This window comes from Nestor notabilis, unplaced genomic scaffold, assembly GCF_000696875.1.
Source record: "Nestor notabilis isolate BGI_N333 unplaced genomic scaffold, ASM69687v1 scaffold2838, whole genome shotgun sequence".
Lineage (NCBI taxonomy): Eukaryota > Metazoa > Chordata > Aves > Psittaciformes > Psittacidae > Nestor > Nestor notabilis.
Genome location: NW_009940404.1, coordinates 46626 through 67557, shown reverse-complemented (window position 1 = coordinate 67557; position 20932 = coordinate 46626). Strand labels below are relative to the sequence as shown.

At 38.0% G+C, this 20932-nt stretch overlaps 2 protein-coding genes across 2 annotated transcripts in view; one reads left to right on the top strand and one right to left on the bottom strand.

Moving 5' to 3' along the window:
* ZNF236 (zinc finger protein 236) overlaps positions 1-4337 on the top strand; it is a 63093-nt gene extending 58756 nt beyond the window's left edge. Inside the window, exons 30-32 of the mRNA XM_010020316.1 lie at positions 1383-1512; positions 3369-3545; positions 3984-4337. Of these exons, the coding sequence (XP_010018618.1) occupies positions 1383-1512; positions 3369-3545; positions 3984-4111 (435 nt within the window). The 3' untranslated portion in view covers positions 4112-4337. The remainder of the gene's footprint in view (positions 1-1382; positions 1513-3368; positions 3546-3983) is intronic.
* Positions 4338-7769: 3432 nt separating this feature from the next.
* Positions 7770-20932, bottom strand: part of MBP (myelin basic protein) — a 55266-nt gene continuing 42103 nt past the window's right edge. The window contains exons 4-8 of the mRNA XM_010020317.1: positions 13107-13214; positions 12575-12610; positions 11968-12000; positions 10892-11005; positions 7770-9545 (exon numbers count right to left, since the gene is read on the bottom strand). Coding sequence (XP_010018619.1) covers positions 9489-9545; positions 10892-11005; positions 11968-12000; positions 12575-12610; positions 13107-13214 — 348 coding nt within the window. The 3' untranslated portion in view covers positions 7770-9488. The remainder of the gene's footprint in view (positions 9546-10891; positions 11006-11967; positions 12001-12574; positions 12611-13106; positions 13215-20932) is intronic.

Below are 20932 nucleotides of genomic sequence, written 5' to 3'. Positions count from 1 at the left end.
TTGGGCATAATAAGCATGAAATGACAGAGGGTTTGATTCTTGGGAAGAGAGAGCTTTGGCTAGGACTCAGGAAAAAAGAGTATATGATCTTTGGAATAAGGGGCAGGCAACTCAGGAGAACTACAAGGCTGTTGTGAAGAAAGGATTGGGAAACAAAATGATGCCTTTGACACTGTTCCCCACAGCATTCCCCTGGCGAAACTGGCTGCTCATGGCTTGGACAGGTTTACTGTTCACTGGGTAAAAAACTGGCTGGATGGTTGGGCCCAAAGAGTTAATGGTGAATGTGGTTAAATCCAGTTGGTGGCCAGTCACAAGTGGTGTTCCCCAGGGCTTGGTATTGGGGCCAGTTCTGTTTAATATCTTTTATCAGTGATCTGGGTGTGGGGATTGAGTGCACCCTCAGCAAGTTTGCAGATGACACCAAGTTGGGTGGGAGTGTTGATCTGCTTTCTTATAGGAAGACTCTTAAGAAGGATCTGGACAGGCTGGATCCATGGGCTGAGGCCAGTTGTATGAGGTTCAACAAGGCTTAGTGCTGGCTCCTGCGTTTGGGCCACAACAACCCTGTGCAGAGCTACAGGACTGGGGAAGAGTGGTTGGAAAGCTGCCCACAGAAAAGGACCTGTTGGTCAACAGCAGCTGAACATGAGCCAGCTTGTGCCCAGTTGTTCAAGAAGGCCAACAGCATCCTGGCCTGTATCAGCAATAGTGTGGCCAGCAGGACTAGGAGAGTGATCACTCCACTGTACTCGGCACTGGTGAGGCCACATCTCAAATACCGTGTTCAGTTCTGGACCCCTTTCTACAAGAAGGACACTGAGGTGCTGGAGCAGGTCCAAAGAAGGGCAGCGAAGCTGGCGAAGGGTCTGGAGCACAAGTCTGATGAGGAATGGCTGAGGGAACTGGGGTTGTTTATCCTGGAGAGAAGGAGGCTAAGCGAAAAAACCTTATGGCTCTCTAGAGCTACCTGAGCAGATGTTGTGGTGAGGGGGGTATTGGTTTCTTCTCCCAGATAACAAGCAATAGGACAAGAGGAAGTGGCCTCAAGTAGCACCAGAGGAGGTTTAGATTGGGTATTAGGAAGAATTCTTCATGGAAAGGGTTGTGAACGAAGTATTTCAGGAGCTCTGGGTTGGTTGGTTTGGGGATTTTTTGCTTCAGATAACTAGTGAAGGGACTAATGTATGCAAAACAAGCAATGCATACAGTTATTGACAGAGGTTTTCAGAAATGAAAAGATACTGATACATCAGCATTACAAATAGTTGATAAATAAAACCCAATCTCTTAAAAAAAAAAAAAAAAGAAAAGAAAAGCAGGGTTCCATCTTCCAGCTTTTTAAAATGGTCTGAAATGTATTTTTTCCTGTTCTGGCTTAGGAACACATGCAAACCCATCAGGCTGGACCTTCACTGAGTTCCCAGAAGCCTAGAGTGTTTAAGTGTGATACTTGTGAAAAAGCTTTCGCTAAGCCAAGTCAGCTGGAGAGACATAGTCGCATTCACACAGGTAACACCAAAAATTATTTTTCTCTCACAAGATTTTCTCATGAACATAAGGGTGTTATATTTGGAGTCCTTGCTCATGGCTTCAAGTAACTGCATTCAGATACCAATGTTTAGATTACGCTTAAAAAAATAAAGTGAATTTCTAACCCAAAGAGTTTAGAAATTAAAATAAGGAACAGCAGACTTGAAATCTCAGAAACTGGTGTTTTGTTTAGAGCCAAAACTTTATGCTTCACTAAGCTTCTTCATATTCTGGGAATAGTACTGCAAAGGTGATGTGAATGCATAAGCTTGTATCTGAAAGTTTGTCAATCTTTGAAACAGATTAATAAAAACATGTTTTATTATTTAAAGTGGTGTAAAGACTCCAGATATGATCCTCTTCAAGCACAGGAAAATGTGCAAATGAGTGGGTGTGCTCAGTGATGTTAAATAAGTGACAGTCTTGACTACCGATGCTGACTGCTTTATGCAGTGCTTCATTGTCATTGTACTACTTAGTTCATCTGTTTCTAATGGCAGTGCTTTTGATTTGTTGTGTTCTTTTCTGCTTAATTATTTTCTTCACCTGTTACTCTATAAAAAGACTAGACTGACTTCTCCTAGGGGGTACACATTTTCTGTGATAGAAGTGCTTTTCAGGTTGCAGCTTCTGCCCTGCTATAAGTTGAAAGCTGAACATAGGATAGCCCAACTGCCTTTACCTTCTGTATCTTAAGAACAGATGCCCACAAACTATTACAATACTTGCTAAATTCATTTTTATATTACTGTCGTCTGATGTTGTTGAAACAGCAAGCCAGTCCACAGAACAGTTATTCTCTCAGAAGAGAATGTTCTTCTAAAAATCCCTTAAGACCAAAAGAACGAAAATGTGCTGCACAGATGTTTTTAGAAGGGTGCTCTTACATAAACTATAATTGGAAAGGCTAATGTAAACCTAAACTGATGTGCTTTCCTCAAGGTATGATCCTTGTCTGGGAGAAAGTGTTTGTGATTTCTATCTTGCTTAAACATTTTGAGTGATTTCTAATGGGCAGTACCTCCTGAATCAGTGGCCAGAAGGAAAACACGTTATTTCTCTGAATAGCTTTAAATATCTTGAACATTCAGATTTATCAATGAAGAGGAGTTTGGAGAAATACTGCCAAAATTAGATGGAAGTAGGTGCTTCCAGTTCTACCAAAAAGCCACATGGTAATCTATTGCACAACACGAGAAAGGCTGTTCATCTTAACGGAATGGAAAACCTGGAGTCAGAAGTATCTGAGGAAACTTGGATTTCACTTCAGACTTGTTAACAAAAATAGAAAGCACTTCTGTTCTTCCAAGGACCTTCTATTGATAGTCTGAGAAGTTGGATTTAGCAAGAAAGCTACAGTGTATTTGTAAGTTCAGAAAGTGCTTTTAGAAGTCCTTGATGACATAAGCAGTGCATCTTGTGTTGATGTCAGAGGTTGTAGTGGTGTGTGTTGAAGCAAAGGTCTGGTTTTGCAAAGTAGGTCTTTTAAATATTTTTATAATGAGTATGTTCTTGAGTTTATATTTAAAAATAGTATTGTGGCAGGCTTGGAACAATATGCCTGCTTTGGTCACTAGTAGCTATTGGCATAGGAGTAAAATTAGCAGAAGTTTTTTTAACACATTCGACTTTCTTACAGGCATCAACTTTGTTAATTCTAGAATATGGCTTTATTCTAAACGATGTAAAAAGGTGATGGTTCCATTGAGTAAATGTCGTACCAAGGAAGAAAGATCATGTCTGCTTAATTTCTAGGTCATCTTGATGATATTTACTGAGTTCTGAACTGTATGTTGAAATAAGAAATTATTAAAAAAGTTTTTCTTTTTTATCAGGGGAACGGCCATTTCAGTGTACGCTATGTGAAAAGGCTTTTAACCAGAAGAGTGCTCTTCAAGTCCACATGAAAAAGCACACAGGAGAGAGGCCTTATAAATGTGATTACTGTGCAATGGGATTTACGCAGAAAAGCAATATGAAACTACATATGAAAAGGGCACATGGTTACACTGGTATGTAGCATAATGATAGTAATGGTGAGTGCAGAAAGCTGTGTGCTTTCCTAGGAAAGCACAAAACACTTCCTGTAAGTTACTGAGGAACTGGGTGTTAATAGCCAAAGACCAGAGTTGATGAGCTAGTAGTGGCACACGCAACCAAAAAGCAGGTTGAAACAGAGACTGGTTGCAGCTTATGGTTCACTGTTTTATATGTGGAGCTCTGTAGTACAAACATACAAAGTTCAGACACTATTACAGGGAAAACAATCAATTATGTTAGCTTTTTTAAAACTGTTTTTCAGAGAGCATCTAATGAATTTACAGAATCGGAAGTAGTTGTGTAACACCTTTCCCAGCATGATTCCTTTATTCCCAAATGCTGTATTTGTATTTTTCTTATACTGTACATCAAATCAAACTGACTTGTCTTTTCATCTTGTATTTTGGTAGGTCCTGTACAAGAGCCTGCTAGTCATCAAGAACAAGAAGGAGAAGATATTAGTCGTGCTCTGAATTTAGAAGAAGTGGTACCAGAATCTTCAAATGAATGGCAGAATATAGGCAATGTTTTTCGATGACACCTTAAAATTTGAAAGCTAAAAACATTTCTGGGACTCGAATTTCTCGGAACAAGTTTTCAGAAAAGTAAAAGGTGGATTTTACAGTTAAAGCTTCAAACATTGAAAATGTTAACAATAGTATAATATATTAGGGGTTTTTTTATTATTTACAAAAAATACCTACAAGAATCAGTCTTTTTTTAAGCTTGTAGATGATTGGGAAAACATCATTTAATCTGTGCTAAGTTGTCTGTGAATCAATGAACTCAGGTAATACTGTATACAGTTTCATCTTCTAATTCACAGCCAGTATATCTATTTGAAAAATAAACTGGAAGTTTATATCAGAATAGAATTACTCCCTTTTTTAAAGGAGGTGAAGAACAACTTTATGGGAAAAACATGAAAATGTCGGTCAGCTTTTTTTACATGCTTGAAGAAATGAGGTTGGAGGCAGAGTGTTAGAGAGTAAATGAATGCAGTATAAAATAGGGCGGTTTGTGATTTGGTTTTTTTACAAGGCACAGGAAAATGCTTTACTTCTGGTTTAAGCTTTTTTTTTTTTTTTTTTTTTTTTAGTACATTTTGAGGATTTGTTGAAGAAAATAAAATGCCACGGACTTTATGGCTTTTCTTGAGTTAAACTCTTGAGAAGGGAGCATGCTTATTTCCATTCCAGTCACAGAGGCAGTTAGTTGTTTGTATTTACGTTAAAAGTCTGAGGTTTTAAACTCAGCAATGCTTATTTAAAGAGAATCCAAACAAGAAGAGGTTTCAATGAAAGCCTCTTCTCTTATGTTTGCTGTAATGAATCAGCAGGTACATATCTCAGTATCTGTGGGAAACACAGCCATATACTAAATCTGGGAAGTAAACATAACGATTTTGCGTTAGCAGTGAGAAAGTTAGATGCACACTGAGTCACCTATGTTGTACAATATTGCCTGGTGCTGTAAACAGTTATCAGTTCAAATCTGTAAATTCCTTATTATTTTCTTTGTGAAATTTAGAAATATGTTACTTTCGTTTGTTGTTGTTGAAATCATTGTTTCAGCAAACCTACCTAGTTGACTTAAGTCATGCTTTGAAAAAGGTGCCACTTGTTAAGTATGTTCGTAACAAAGAAACACTGGAGTAAAAACATAGTCATCTTTTAGACATTCCAAAGACAGAAGCTCTTTTCTTATTTTTACCTTGTTCTTTTTAATTTTATTTATATGTTACATATATATAGAGATATATATGTGTGCTTGTATATGTATATATATATTTAAAGTTATATGAGCCTCTGTGTGGCTGATCAGTATATTTTGTAAATACTAATCCCAGTTGCAGGAAGTTCATGTTTTCAGTTTGCCGCAAGTACTTCTAGATCAGTGGTGGATTTGTTGTACTATAATACAAAGCTGGATTTTAATTTACCTTCAGAAAGATAATTGCTCTCAGATCCAAAAAGCCCTTTGCTGTAAATATTGTCTATACTTTGTCTATGATACAAACCAGTTATTTCAGACTGCTGAAGTAAGAAATCACTGTTGGTTTTGATAGGGCATCACGTAATTCTTTTGTTAACTTTTTGCCATATGTATATAAGTAATATAGTTGGTGACATGAAAATAACACTTTTGTTATGTGGAATATTTAATTCAAAACCATGATAAATAATACTACTTTTTTCCAAATTTTGTTTCGTGTATTTTTTTAGCATTTGATTCTGGATTCTACAAAATTCTAAAAACTCCATTTACCAGAAGTGCGTGTCTCAACATTATATGTAAAAAATGTATGTGAAATTCTTCCAGCAGTGCCTTTCCTTCCAGACAGCATATTAGTGTTTTAGCTGATTAAGAATTGAGTATTTTAATTTTGCAATATTTTACAGTTATCTGAAGGCATACTGGCCCCATGGCATAGCGCCCTGTTTACCTGTAATAATACAGTAAATGCATTGTGGTGCATGGACCATGTATAAAAGCTTTTCCCTGTTCTTTTAGAAAATACTGTATAAATGTGTAGCAAATTTTGTTGGAGTTGATTTGCTGGATAGGGGATGACACTTTAAAGAGGTTGACAGAAGGTGATTTCCAACTGGTCACATCCAGATGCAAATCTGTCCTTCGTAATGGGAATGTGATTGCTGAATGCTTGAAAGCATTCAGTCTGCTCTAACTGCAGTTGTTTTGCCAGTGAGTAAAAACTGGTAGTGACTATGTGCTAAAAGCAGATCTCATGAGTAAAGAGATGCTGTTTTCAAATGGTCACTTCTCAAAGTGTTATATCTTGACTGGAGGTAACAAATGTGCAGTTTAGGTCTTGGAAGTATTAAATAAGCAGCGTGAGTTATGGAGTCAGCTGACATGTGTCTTGTGTCCAGTTTGATACTCCTCCAGCACTTGGGCATCCTGTCAGTTACAGTAAATAGACTTGTTAAAAACTTTTTTGTAACATGGTATTTGATTTGCTTCCCTGCATCCTCCTACCCCAGGAACATCAGTAATTCACTCTTGAGTATCCTGACATAGAGATTTCAATCTTGGTAAGATTGAGTCGGAGTTTTTCAAAGCAGTATTAATCTGTTGATCATTCAGTACAAATACAGACACTGTAACCAATATGTTGATGTTTTCAAAAGCAATGCTGAAGTAGATGCACTTTGTTAGGAAGCAGAAAGACCTCTTGTTGTAAGGTGTGTTTGAAGAATCACGTTGTATAGTGGGTAAGTGAATAGTGCTTAGGAATGCCTCTGTTCTTTCTGGTTTGATGCAGTAGTAGGCTTACTCTAGCCCCAGGCTTTTTTGGCTTGTGTCTGCTCAAGCATTTCTTTTGGTTTATGTCCATTCCTTCAGTAGAAGAAATTACATACTCCCAATAATGGGTGTGCATTCAGGAGAGATCCTTTGCTTACAAATCCAGTAGTCACTTAAACTGCTGCTTTTCAGCAGCTTTTTAGTGAAACTATTGGTGAGTAATTATAAGGATAAATTTCAGTCAAAGTTTTAATCTCTTTCAAGACACTTGTGTTGGTAAAATCATGCTTTAAAGTACCGTACCTTTTCTTCTGTAGGAAGCAAATCCTAAAAAGCCAATTCCAGCCTCTGGAAAAAGGTGACTGAAGGAAAGCAGAATGATGAAAGCAAGGAAAAGCTTTCGCTATGTTCTGTATTTCTACAGTGCAGTATTTAGAAAGATATATTTCTCAATTTTTTAATCTTAAATATTCTTTCCTAATTTTGATGGCTGCTTTAAAGAACAACTTGATTTTTACATATCCTACATGGATAACATACTTCATGCTATACGTGTTTATGAAGGGTGGCATTGCGATTTCATTGCCTATACATAGGCATTTTATGCTGTGCTTGGTGTTTAGCAGCCACTCCACAGACACTGGCCTCCCGTAAATCCTGTGTCGGTTGTCAGTCTTGTGGGTCATGCTATGTCACCAGTAATGTCACTAGAAGCCTGTGTGCAGGCAACTAGGTCATGGGTCCCAAAGTGTTATTTTCTAGTATTTGAAAACCATTCAGCAAATTGAGAAGAAAAAAAACCCTAAACACAGAACTTCATAAATTAAGGGGAAAAAACCCAAACACCACAGAACTTCACATATATATATATGTGTGTATATATATATATATATGATCTTCTGTGTTATAAAAGACAAAACTGGTCCAAGTTTCATTTCAAGTTGATTACTTTATTTCAATAATGAATATTTTTAAAAGCTGTGTTCCTATAAGAACAATACGTATTCAAATTAAATCAACTATTATGTTGTAGAGTATACATCTGGATGAAGCTACAATAGAAAAATACACATAGCAACCAGTGTAGGTAATAGAAGATGTAATAAGTCTGTGTATGCTTAATAATTTTGGTGGCTTTGTTTTCTTTAGTCTCTATGTATTTTCTATCCTCTCATCTTCCATTGCTTCATATTAATGGACACTGATTTAAACCTACAATAGATTTAGATGTGAAATGTAATTAACATACATATTCATAGGTAACTTTTACTGGGCACTTATTAGGAATGCAATTTCAACCTGGGAAGCATTAACTGTAGTCTACAATGCGTAGGCTAAAACTAAAAAAAATAAAATAATTAATCAGACACTTAGATGACAGCTTGAAGAAATGGTAAGTTTAAGTAATAAAACAGTGCAATTCAGAAGAGCCTTTTATTTCCCTAAGTGTGGTTGGAAATACCATTGCCACACATTCATTTTAGTAACTTGTGAACAAGTAATATCTAAATCTAACTCAGCTATAATTTATTTCTATAAGGCAACTACAGTACAACAGTTAAATGTTCACAGTAGTTTACTATGAGTTTGCTTTGGTGCACTGCCCTTAACAGGCATACCGATGTTCACAGGCAAAAGATGAGCCGATCAAACATGACACTGCTGAGAAAGATACGAAATTCTAACGTGAGATGTGCAGGACTATCTGAGATACCAGTACCGAAGGGCTCTCTTTCAGAAATTAGACTTACTTGTTTATATATTTACTTATTTATTGTGCTGCAAAGTTTATGCTGTTACAGCAGAGTTTGTCTGAAGCACCAGCAACGTCCAGTGGTCACTTGTGCGATCTTAGATGTTTCTTCTGTGGGAATATCCCTTGTTTCTTAGCATTAGTCTAACTCAAATTTGAAATCCTCTTTCTCTCCCTCATCTGCTCTTAATTCTAATGGTTTGGATGCGATGAGCAATTCATGGTTTGGAAAGAATTTCCTTATTAATGTTGCTCCGCATCATATTGATTCTACAACATCTGCCCCCTCCCACACTTCACATACCTTGAACTCCCAATGTTTGGTAAACCTTTCCATGACTGCCTAATCCTGTTATGAAAATAAATTATTCTGTGAGTGAGAGAAGGAAGATTAAAACAAAACAAAACCCAAATGAAAAAAAAGTATTTGGATAAACAGTCCTTACAACTTCTGCACATGGTGGGTTTTTGGTTTTAACAGCAGTGTCTCAGAAATTCATTAACAGCAGTGCTCTGTATTCAAGACATTAACTCTTTATTTGTAATTCTGATGTTCACTAAAACAAAACCAGAAGACTTGAGCTCAAATTAGGTGCTTGGGAGAAATAATAAAGTCCAGCATACAGTTAGGGCATCCTGAAGAAGAATGAGTAAAGTCAGAGATCTTGTTACTTCACATAAAATAAGGAAAACATCTAGTAAAGCTACTCTTTGTGTTCCTTTCATTCAACTGTTGGTCAGGGATTGCCAATAGAAGTTCGTATAATCTACTGCATGCAGAACCTAATTGGCATTAAGTAATGGATTGCATCTATCTAGGTAATTGTTGCAGTTGTTATTAAGGCAGTTACATTATGAAGCAGAGTACATGATCCTTGGATGGCATCTTAGAGCTTCAGCGCCTAGCAACTGGTGAACCAGACCGGGATCCAGGTCGGGACCCAGAGCCTCCCTGTGGAGGGAATAACAGAGTTAAGTTAATTGCAAGCTACTGTATATATGGGGCTATAAATTAAAACCCCCGTGAATCTGCCATAGAATAAAATTTTGAATATTATCTAATGAAAATGGCTTGCAGTGGCCTCTGGTATATTGCTAAATATTGCTGGGATTTTCACTTCAAAGAGATGATGATTGGGTTTTGCATATTTTCACTTAGGATTAATTTACTTTTAGTAAATCTCTCATACAGGACTGGGCAGCCTCTCATGAATTATTTGCAGGTGCATGTTCTTATTCAGGCCTTCCTAATGAAAGCAACTTGCTTGGACATCTTGGACATTTTCATTTTTTTAAGGGTACCCATGAACTCTGTGTATAATTAATTGATAAAAAATTACCAAACACCAAAATCAAAACCTCCAGACCTTGCGTACGAGTTGTGAGAGTCTCACATCTGAAAGAATTGAAATGTAATTTTATTCTGTAATATTTGTTAGGGTAAATTGTTAATGTGATTATATCGGCATGAGTCTTGTATGGAAAGCTTGGATGCCAATACAGGAAAATACTGTGGAAAAGAGAAAGAGCTGAAACCTGGCTATTTTTACAAGTAATAAGAAAACATCAAACTAAAAACAACCCCTCAAGCTTGTGCTAATTCATATATCTGCAACTGAGAAAAGCCCTAGAGCAGTTTTATAGCAAAGATGATCCAAGCTGAAATGACTGAATTCCCTGGTCTGTTTTGATTTATTAGCTATGCTCGTGGGGGTGTGCCATGACTCAGAATGGTGAACTGAACCAGATTAAAGATAATCTGACCAAATGTTTATTTGTTTGCATGACAGTTTTCTAACTTGCTTATGTGGTGCCAAAACTTGCTGTAATGACGTATTACAGGAGTTTTCCCACCTGGGATGGGAACAACCAGGGACTGTTGAAGTCGAAACTGCGTCTCAAATATGTGTCCAACACTGCCCTGTACTACCATTCTGCAGCTTACCAGTTTACTTTCATTTTCACTATTTAAATAATTTAGCAGCAGCCGTAAGATGTGTCACTTCATTCACCTGTGTGTTCCAGGTCATTTGTGAGTTGAGTAACAACGCAGATCCTGGCCCAGGTCTTTGCGGACTTACCTTCTTTCCTGATGGTAACTGACTGTGTACTTTTACCTTTGTTTCCTATCATGTAAGTAGTTACTAGGCCATGAAATAACCTTCTGGTGTAACCATGAAAATCTAGTTCCTTCAGAAGCTTTAAGGAAATGTGGTAGTTTCAAACATGGCAGGTTCTGTAGAGGTTTGGCCTGGACTCAGTTTTTTGTACTTTAGAGTAAGTTCAATTGTACTTTACCAGTTTAAGAGTGCCCTGGCCCTCATGATAGGATCCCTTATGTCCCTTGTGAGCAGACTTATGCTCATAGAATTTTCCGCTTCCTCCATATCCTGGCTTGTGTCCTTCACCACCCTGCAAAGAAAGATTTTCATATATATTGCAGATTATTGCATTCCAGTTATCCTATGCACATTGTAATCTTTCTTTGTGATCACTGAAATGTAATAATTAAATCAATCTAGAGGTGTTGGAACAAAGTAATCTTCTATGTAATGAGCAAGGATGAAGGAAAATGTTAGCAAACTATCTGAATATGCTCAAGTCTGAGGGAAGCACCGATCTGTAAAAGACAATAATCGAAAAAGGTTAACCTGCATGAGAAAACTTAAAATGTTTCAGTTTCATGAGTTCTAAGGTATCAAACACTTCAACTAATTTGCGTGGTTCTGATTGATAGTGAAAGGAATGCTTGAAGGCTTTAATATTTTGTCTTAAAATGCAGCTACTTTCCATGTCCATCCCATAAAAAATCAAACCTGTGGTGGAGAAGTAGAATGTAATTAGTTGTGAGATAACTGTGGGAAGAACTTGTCTAATAACTGTTCAGGCAGATCCCTTCTTACAGAAAGGGGTTGCAAGGAAAGGTGGAACAAAATACTTGAATTAGTGACAGCGTTAGTTTTGCAGACTTTACTGTGTAAGAGCAATTCCACCTGTGGAATAAGCGCCCATCTCATCCCAGCCTCCCTTCCTATTTTTGTCCTTCCCAGGAAAATTAAAATGCAGCAGATAAGTCTTCCAGGAGTCTTTAAGGGAGGAGAGCTTTGCCATGCAGTGGATTTTGCTCCCTTTGTGCTAAAGCAAAAGAAATTATCGCTGCAAGGCTGTCAAGTTGCTGGGTGAGAGCAAGCAACAAAATTACCATCTTAAAAGTGCTGTGGGAGGAGGAAGGAAAGTGGAACAGGAAAAAGCAAAATAGCAAAACAGACAAAACAAAATTATCACGTTGCTGCAGCAGCTTGAGGCAATGGAGCAAGATATGCTTTGGCCTGGTAAATAAAATGGCTGTTATTGAAAGCACGTTTGTCACCTACCCAGCTAAATCTGGTGAGGGATAATCCTCTTCCCTGCACATGCAAGAAATAGAAACAATGACATGATGATCACTATGGAACATACCATCTGGGTGTACCACACACAGAAGGTGATGAAAATGCAGTAAAAATAATGAAATACTGGCTATATAAAGAGGCAAGAGGTGAAAACAGCAATCTGTACAGTCATTCCATGAAACGCAAAAGGTAACTTTATTATCCTTACAAGAACTGACTTCACTAGCCATAGTTTGTCAGTGTTACGTACTTCAGAAGCCAGCTGAGCTTAATAAATAGGACAGTTCCTGCTGGGTAAGGCTTGTTTGAAAGCATTACCTATTACTAGTTTATTACATAAAGCAATCACAGTATAAACAATATAAAATCCCTGTGAATGACTTTATTTAGTCCTGTAACAAGTCTGGAAGTGCATGAGGAAGAGAACCATGGCTTTTCTCTCCTAATCCCTTGCTTTAAATATTCCCAATAATAATTCCAGATTTTTACTTAGTAGTGTTAAAGAAAACTAATCAGGCTAGCAGCTAAACTGGTATGCATTAGCCCACAAAAGACCTTGGACATTGCATGAGCCCCTTAAAATGCTTACCTTTGCTTGCATTGGGGGAGGCGTACGTGGTGACACCTAAAATCCAACACAAACAAGTTGTAACAGCCAGGAAAAATAAATGTAGGGAATCATCGAGCCTTTTGCATTATTATCTCTGAGTCAGTAGGATTAAGTGCTATCTTAAGTAATTGAACTGAGAAGCTTCTCTGCTGTCTTTCTTAGGCTTTGCCTAAAACACTGGATTTATGCCTATTTTTAAACAGAAAGCATTTCTTAATACAGCCAATGCTGAAGACAGAAGGATAAAACCTATTAATAGTGAAGCTGTTATAATGGTAGTGGTGGTTGAAATTTGACTGTGCTGGGGGGAGTTCACCCACTTGTTTGTAGCTTTTCAGTATTGTTTGTGTTTCCACTAAAAATTATTTTTGTGTTTGAATGGCCTGATGAGCTTAAAGGCATAATTCGCAAGGCTAAGAATAATGGTTAATGACTGGGGAGTATTTGGTTAGTGGTGGGTCCTAAAGAACATAGTTCATTTTAGTGCATAACAAGAACAGAGGAGACTTACAATGTTCTTGAAGAAGTGGACTACAGGGTTGTCATCACCAGGCCGGCCATGCTGAGATCTCTGGGGGATGGACCCTACATGGTGGCTGGCCCTGGCTGCATGTATATCCTGAAAAGCAGAATAGGCATAATGCCAGGTCAGCTAGGAAGGAGGGGTGATCAGGGACAGTATAAGAGAAGAGTCATTTTCACCAGGAATGAAGAGAAAAATGCCTTGGAAAGCTACAAAGATTGCAACTTAAAGTTGTCAGTGCTCAGAAGGAACAGTATTTTATGCAGTGGTAAATACAGAGTATGTATATAGACATATGTTGTGCATATATATATATATATATGTATGAGCATGTATATGTTTTTCATGTTACAACCCAGTGTGGTGTGAAACCTGTTAATGGAAAGTTCTGCTAACAGAAACCTTGTCATTTTCCTCCTCTCGTAAGTAGGATCTTAGGATGTAATTTTAGAAATGAAACCTGAAATGGAGAAAAACTTAAAATGACATTGGGTCATTCTCCATGTCAGACCAGGAATGGGTCGTGTATCATTTCTCAGTTCCCAAAGACTACAGAACACTGATGAACTGCAAGAGCAATGTTATTTTTAGAAAGGAAATCAAGTGGGACTGACAATACTGCTTTCAGTAGGGCTTCTGGAGTACTACGGAAAGAAGTCCAGTAAGTGCTGGTAAGATAAATAAAAGTAACACATAAAGAGTGAATACTTTGACTGGTACTTAGAGCATGATGCGTCTGTTGCAGTGAAAAGAGTGTCAAAAATTTGGTGTAGTTACTGCTCTCTGGATGCTGAAGGACGAAGTTCTTTTTAAAACTGTTAGGTGTGACCGAGCCAGTTACAGACATCTGCCCATCATTGCGAATGTAGAGGCACAGGGCTTCAGGTTCACCATCATGGATCTGAAGTATTCCGTGCAGAAGAGAGAGGGTAAAAGAGAATGGCAGTAACAAATGGTGCAGTCATTCTCCTCGTGTAATGAACTCCCTGAGAGTACAACGATGTTATCAGCATCATATAGATACTAAATTGTTAATTGACTTCTAAAGATGAAATGGAAATCCATAGTGAGACAGGAGCTCACATAAGCACTTTCCTACTAGTACAAACTGAATGAACATTTGACTGTAGAACAGGATGAGTAGTTATCTAAAGTCTACTTCGCTTTCATCACGTATAGAAAAACATCGATCAACTCGCTGGGAAAAAGCTTGGTCTTATTGTTGGACTCCTGACTCGTGAGTGGTTTGGTGATTTTTGACAAGTTAATATCTATAGCACAGACTTCAAAGATTTGAAGAGTCTTTTTGCACTCAAGTCTTGTGACATCAATAGTTTTCAGAATGATGCCAGCTGTTTCAAGCTATTACTACTGAAAACGGCTGTACAGAGATCTATAGGTTCTAAGCCTCTTGAATAAAAGCTCCTGTGAAACAATCTAGTGTTACCTGCTCAAAGCTGCTTCATAGAAGTTTCATTAACAAGTGAGCGGAGCCAGGTCCTGTGATTTTCTATGAATTAAATAAACTTATATTATATTGAATCCAAAATGACAGTCAGAAGTATCCATCTTCATGAGTGGCCTTTTAAGTTACATGATTCTGGGGAGAAATGAAATGCAGATATATTGTTTATAAGATCAGTTTCCTTAGGGAAAAAAATGAACCAATGCATATAAGCTCAGCATCCTTTTTTTTTTTTTTTTTTTTGCGTTCTGCTGATACATAAAGATTTACCACTTAAAAAGCAGGAATTTATGAATTTTATTGGGTCTGTGAAATTTCCATACTGTCAGGCAGCCAGTGCTGCTTGTACCTCTGCAGCGGTTTCTGCTTTATCACTAGTTCCAGTGTTGTTCCAATCTCTTCTGCTGCTGTGATTAGGAAGAGGGAGCCAGTAAGGTATCAGTACATGTTCAGAACAAGTTACTTCAGCCATGCCTTTGTCTTAATCTTCAAATGAAGCATTGCTTTGCCTCTGAAACCAGGAGACTGCCTTGTCTTTCTTTAGCATAAATAACATGATAAATACCGTGGTGTTGCAGATCTGAATGTCCCTCATTAGCAGCAGCTGGATCACCATTAACCATAAAACTGTTACAGTGTGCGAAGCAGAAAGCTTCACAATCAGATTTGACTTCAGGTAGGCTGCAACTCCATGGTGGTGCCAACAGGCACAGAGAAAAGCTGCGGTAAGTTTTTTGCCATCTAGGTGAGTTTGAGTTTCCTGAATTGAGCATTCTGGTCAATTAATAGTGCTAATGATCTTGTTTATCATAAAGGCTATCATGCAGTGAAGACCAAGTTTCTTCTGTCTCTGGTGCCAAATGTCAGCGTAGTCTCTTAGTGGGTCCCCATTTGAAGCGTTTGAGGCAGCAGCAAGTCTGAAGCCATTTTTAATGATGGTGCTGTGTGAGTTCAATACTGTGTGTTTCCTGGTGTTACAAATAAAGCATTTTCCTTTCATATTATCATCAGCAAATTTTATCCGTGGTCACGATCTTCAGTATTATGCTCAGTTTGTGGCAGGTAAGTACATGCTTCACTTCAATGTCTTGTGGAATCATTCTCACCTGTAGTTTGTTCTTTGAATTTTTTGATTCCTAGGGGCAGGGAGCAAATTCCCCTGGGATTTTTCTGAGATTGCTCATATGCGTGATTTCTGAGAGTCACTTCCCTCAGAGGAGTCATAACTGATATCTAGAGGTGTTAAAAGTTAAATCTGAACAGAGTCAGGCAATTCTTTACTGAATGAAAGAGAAAACAAATCTCATTTATCCTGCTGGGATGGGCTACTGGGGTGGCGTTCTGGAATGGAACTTTTTTGAATGAGCTCATCTAGTACTCATTGCGTGCTTCACTAATACAGTGAGAAGATCACCACTCACCTTTAAACACGCTTTAAATGCTTGACCTTAAATAATAATCTTATTAAAACCTAATAGAAATACAGCAGAGCAACCATGTTTTAGGAAGGGGGAGATTTACTTCTTGCTTCTTTGGGTTCCTGGTCCCTGTTGCCCAGCAGTCTCTCGCAACCTTGTCATGAATTTCAGTTATAAGAGCATTGCCAGTAAAAAGCTACGTTGGCTTCACATCTGTATGTTATGAAATGCACTTGTGAAGTCGAATTCTGAATTTAGAGCCATTGGGTACTGATTGTGAAGTTTAAAGCAGCGGTGCCTCTGTTTCTGCCCTTAAAATAATTCTAGAGTAATTGAATAAAAACCAGAGAGAGCACTTTCTGTTCCCAGTTAACTTTATGTCTGACTTTAACAAAGGTTCCCTACTAAGTCAACTCTACTGTACATTCAAAAAATCCAAAAAGGAAAGATCCCTCAAGCGGAATAATCATAATTATTAGAAAATGTTTGTTAAATTCAAGAGATTTGGAAATAAGAACACTTTAAAATGTATGTAAAACACCCAAAGTTATCCTGTAATGGGGACTGAGTCAATATTGGAATGCTCTTCAGCTCTTGCTGATCATGCACAGGGAAGTTGCATTATTTACTGTGCCACCTACCTTATTGATGTTGGCCATTGAGACAAAAAAAGAAAGAGTAGCTGTCAATGTAGTACAAAGCACAGGTATTTTAACGTAGCTATACACTGACATTGCATTCCCTGCGTCAGCCATGTGCTCTCACATCAAACTAATTCCATTTACCGGCATTACCTGTATTAATATCTTGAACTGTTCAGAAAAATAAGATGCCGCTTCTCTAACACAGCAACAAGAATCCATTCATGACTTGGTATGTGCTCCATTTTAGGTTTTGTGCAAGATAATTACTACATTTCCAGTCGAGGTGAAGATACCCGAATGTGTGTTCTCCAGTGTCCCACCGCAGCAGGCCTGTCCATGTCCTAGTTGGTTTTGTGGCCCTGAACCACAGTGAAGGAGCATTACTTGTCTGTGCTGCAACTCCCAGGAGGCTAAAGGATCGTGTGGGCTTTGGTAAGTGGAGCAGGCACATCTGGGTTGTGCATTTGAATACCAGGTTTGGTAATCCAGGTTTGTGATCATCCATGTATGTGACTTGAGATGCGATAAGATTTGGGGGGTTAAATTCATGTTTATATAAACACGATTGCACTTATGTATTCTTCATGTTTCATTTGACTTTGTTTTCCAATATAAAGAACGTGGTTAGGCAGTAACAGACGTTTTTCAGTGATCTTATGAGATCCCGTGAAATACATACCTGACTTCGCTTGGTACAAACATGCTATGTCAGATCTTGCAACTCATCCTCTCATTAAGGGGGCCTTTTAAATCCATATTGTAAGCTCTCACTGAGAGCTTTCATCTGCCACAAGAGGATTGCTTGTAACTGAAGATCACATATATGCATAAATATGAGCTTAAAACTCTTAATTCCCAATCGCTATGTGATACACATTAGTGACAATAATGATATTGATTTATTTTTTGAGTACTGAATTTATAGCTTTTTCCACTTTCTCTCAGTATCATTATTATGTGGTTTTGTTGCCTACTTCAGGATGCAAAATGAAAATCTAAAGACCATCACATATCATTTCCGTAACGGCAAAATCCAAATACATATAAAATCTGGAAATAGCTGATGTAAAATGCAATGAAACCAAGTAAGGCTTTTGATATTTTTAAGAACAAAAAACATTGATGTTTTCCTGGGTTCAGTGAGTTTCATGGCTTCCATGGGCTGTTGTCACAGGATACCTAATGAGGCGCTGTGCGTGGATTTAAAAGAAAACCTATAATAGATGAAAATTTCAGATTCATATAGATATGAAAAGTATCCGTATCTAGATATTGCCTTAGAAAACCCAACTGTTCCCCAGCCCACAGGATGTAAAGCTTAACCCCCACTAAAAGATTTGCAACCATACTGGCAGACTAAAATTGGCCTTTATGCTAATTAAGTATAATGAATAAGTGATGAATGCTGTTCATGCCGGTTTGTAGGAAGTGGGAGATGAAAGAGCACCAGTCAATTCTAAGCCACTTAGCTAATTTTGTGTTAGTCCTTGAAATGGGCTCGGAATCCAGACTCTTACCTATAAGGAAATTCCTACTTGGGTTTGAATTTCTTCATTAGCACCATTTCAAAGCAGTATTCCAAACAGGAATGGGGACTTATCCTTTCAGTGAATATATAAGCTTATTTTTTTAAACAAGAGGAAATTTACTACACACAGTTTGACTAGAGCACTTGCAGGAAATCTGCCAGGTGCTTGTATGTGGAAATTGCTTCCTCTTGGGTTTCCGAGGTACTTTGTACACAGGGCTTTGTGTTCCTGGGCGTAGCTGATGCTGTGTTAGAGCCTCCCAGTGCCACTACCTGACGTCTCATCAGGAGGTGATAGGATACAGAGCACGTGTAATGTGAGGATGTATTTTTCCATGCTTACTCTAGTAGTAAAATACCCACTGTGAACATGCACTGCTAAACCAGAGCTGCATTATTCTGGTGTCGTTGCTTCCATTCCCATTCATGCACAACCCAAGTACCAATTTGCTCTTCGTGGTGGTGTTTGTTCCACGCTGTTCACAACTTCCTGGTGTGTTACAGAAAGTGAAGGGAATGCTGATATCCTGCCCACATGCCAGTCTGATGGTGACATTGTAATTAATTAGCTAATTCAGCAGGCTTTTCTAATCACTTTAGAAAGGATAAACCACGCATCCTTGTAATGGCATCATTAATTTTTACTAATGTGGAAATTAAGACAGAAATTAAATTACTTGCTCACAGTTACAGAGGAGAATTGGTAGGGAGATGTAGAGTCCAGGAGATTCTGCCTTTCAGTGTTGTGCTGAGATCATTAATATAATCTTTGTCTAGAAATAGGGATGAAGAAAAAGAGGACGAAATCTTAGCAGAAAGATGGGAATAAAAAGCATGGGGGAAAGACTAGAGATGACTGAAAAGTGAGAAAATCAGGGAAGATGAGCAAAGAGATGGCATGATGAGGCAAACAGTGGAGAACACTGGCCATTAAGAGAGGTAAGTGATAACTGATATCCAGAACCACATCTCCCCATAACCCTCTTTCTTACTCCTTGATGCCTTCATGATTATGGTTCTCAAATTCCTAGGTGGGAGGAAAGAATTACAGGGGAAAAAAGAAGAATCAGGACCATGGTTCAGGGTAATAGTTCTGTTTTATGATGAGTCCTGAGTGAGAGACCGGTGCCATCATACCATCTTAGTGTTTTTCTCCATGTCCAGTTTATTCCATTGTTGTGACACTTGATAAATGGTTTCAGAAACAAAACCTGATGCTTTAATTTAACCTTGTTTTCCTGAAGCATTTTTTTGCCTAGCACTAGTCATTTTATTCAAATATTCTTCACGATAAGAGGTTCTTTATCTGCTTGGACACAGGCTTTGGTGCATATTCAGTATTGTCCTCTGTGCTGATTTACTGGGTTGGTATCAGTGGCATAGATTAAACCTTGTTGAAATGATCCACCACAGAAACCCAGTGCAAGGCTTTGGTTTTTTTGGGTTGCTTTTTAGTTTGTTTTGCCAATGATCACTCCAGCAAAAAGAGATTTTGGCTAGCAAGTATTTCAGGGTAGTTTCCAGGGTCGTTTCTGTTACCAACAAACTTCCTTTAAGGACTTTACATGGCCATCATATATCAGTATTCACAATGATAAATGTCTACTGGTAAGACTATGGATTTGGTGAAGACGCACCTGTTGGTGCTGCTACAGCAAAAAGAACCTAACATTGTGGGTATGGCTATTGGTAAGAAAGCAGAACCTTGTAAATATTTTTGTATAGTGAAGAAGCTCATACAATAAGCAAGAAAGATCATTATTTTGAGAACAAAACTATAAATACCAGGGGTACACTATGGCTTTACCAGAAATAAAGAGAAGAATGTTACTGCATTCTTAATTTCTTGAAAAACACATTTCTTCTCTCTGGCTGCACAAACTATTTCATGAGTGTTCATCTTTGAAGGGACTGGTCTGCTTTTGTTTCTTTTCTGCCTTTAACAGGTTAAAAAATGACAAGATAAATTCTTGTACAGGTTGTTAAAAGTACTGTTGCCTACATCAGCATAATTTACTTAAGTGAAGAGGGTAATAGTAAGGAGAGTTTACTATTATGAAACAGTTAGTTAGACACGGCATGGTTTAATAGCGTATTTCTTTGCAGCAAATACTCAAAGGTAAAATTATTATTACCAATAATGTAGGCAGTGTAAAAGTGTGTGCGTGGGGGGGGAAGATGAACCAAGGTGATGCCAAAAGGTGAAACAGAGCTAAGGCTCATCTTGGGTGTGCAGCAGTAATTTAGTATGTTTTACCACCACTTATTAAATTGCTTTGTAAGAAATTCAGTAAAAGCACCTGAAAATGGCAGCAGAGGATTCTTTTGTATAGCTTGGAAATGAAACCAAGTGATTTTAGAATGAACTGAGTAACTGAGCATGCCTTTTCAAGTGGAGACCATTTTGTGAACGAGGTGAGAGCTTTTGCACCAGTACACAGAATGAAAGCCAGCAACTCTTGCTAATGGAATGTGATGATGAGGGTACAAAGCAAGAGGGAGGGAGAACTATTCAGAGTTGCCTCAGTTTTCCCTTGGGCAGTGTTTGCCATAGTTCTTCAGCTGTTTTGAGACTGCACAAAGTCATTAATTTTGGCATGCTAGGATGGAAAGTGCTAAGGGTAATGCAGTTTTTCATTTGCAAGATGAATTTACCCCATTATAACAGTTTTTAATATAAAGCAATTTCTGATTTATAAACTTGGTTCATCTGCAAAGAAGTAAACATGATGAGAAAAATTTTATGTTAGGTAGGAAAA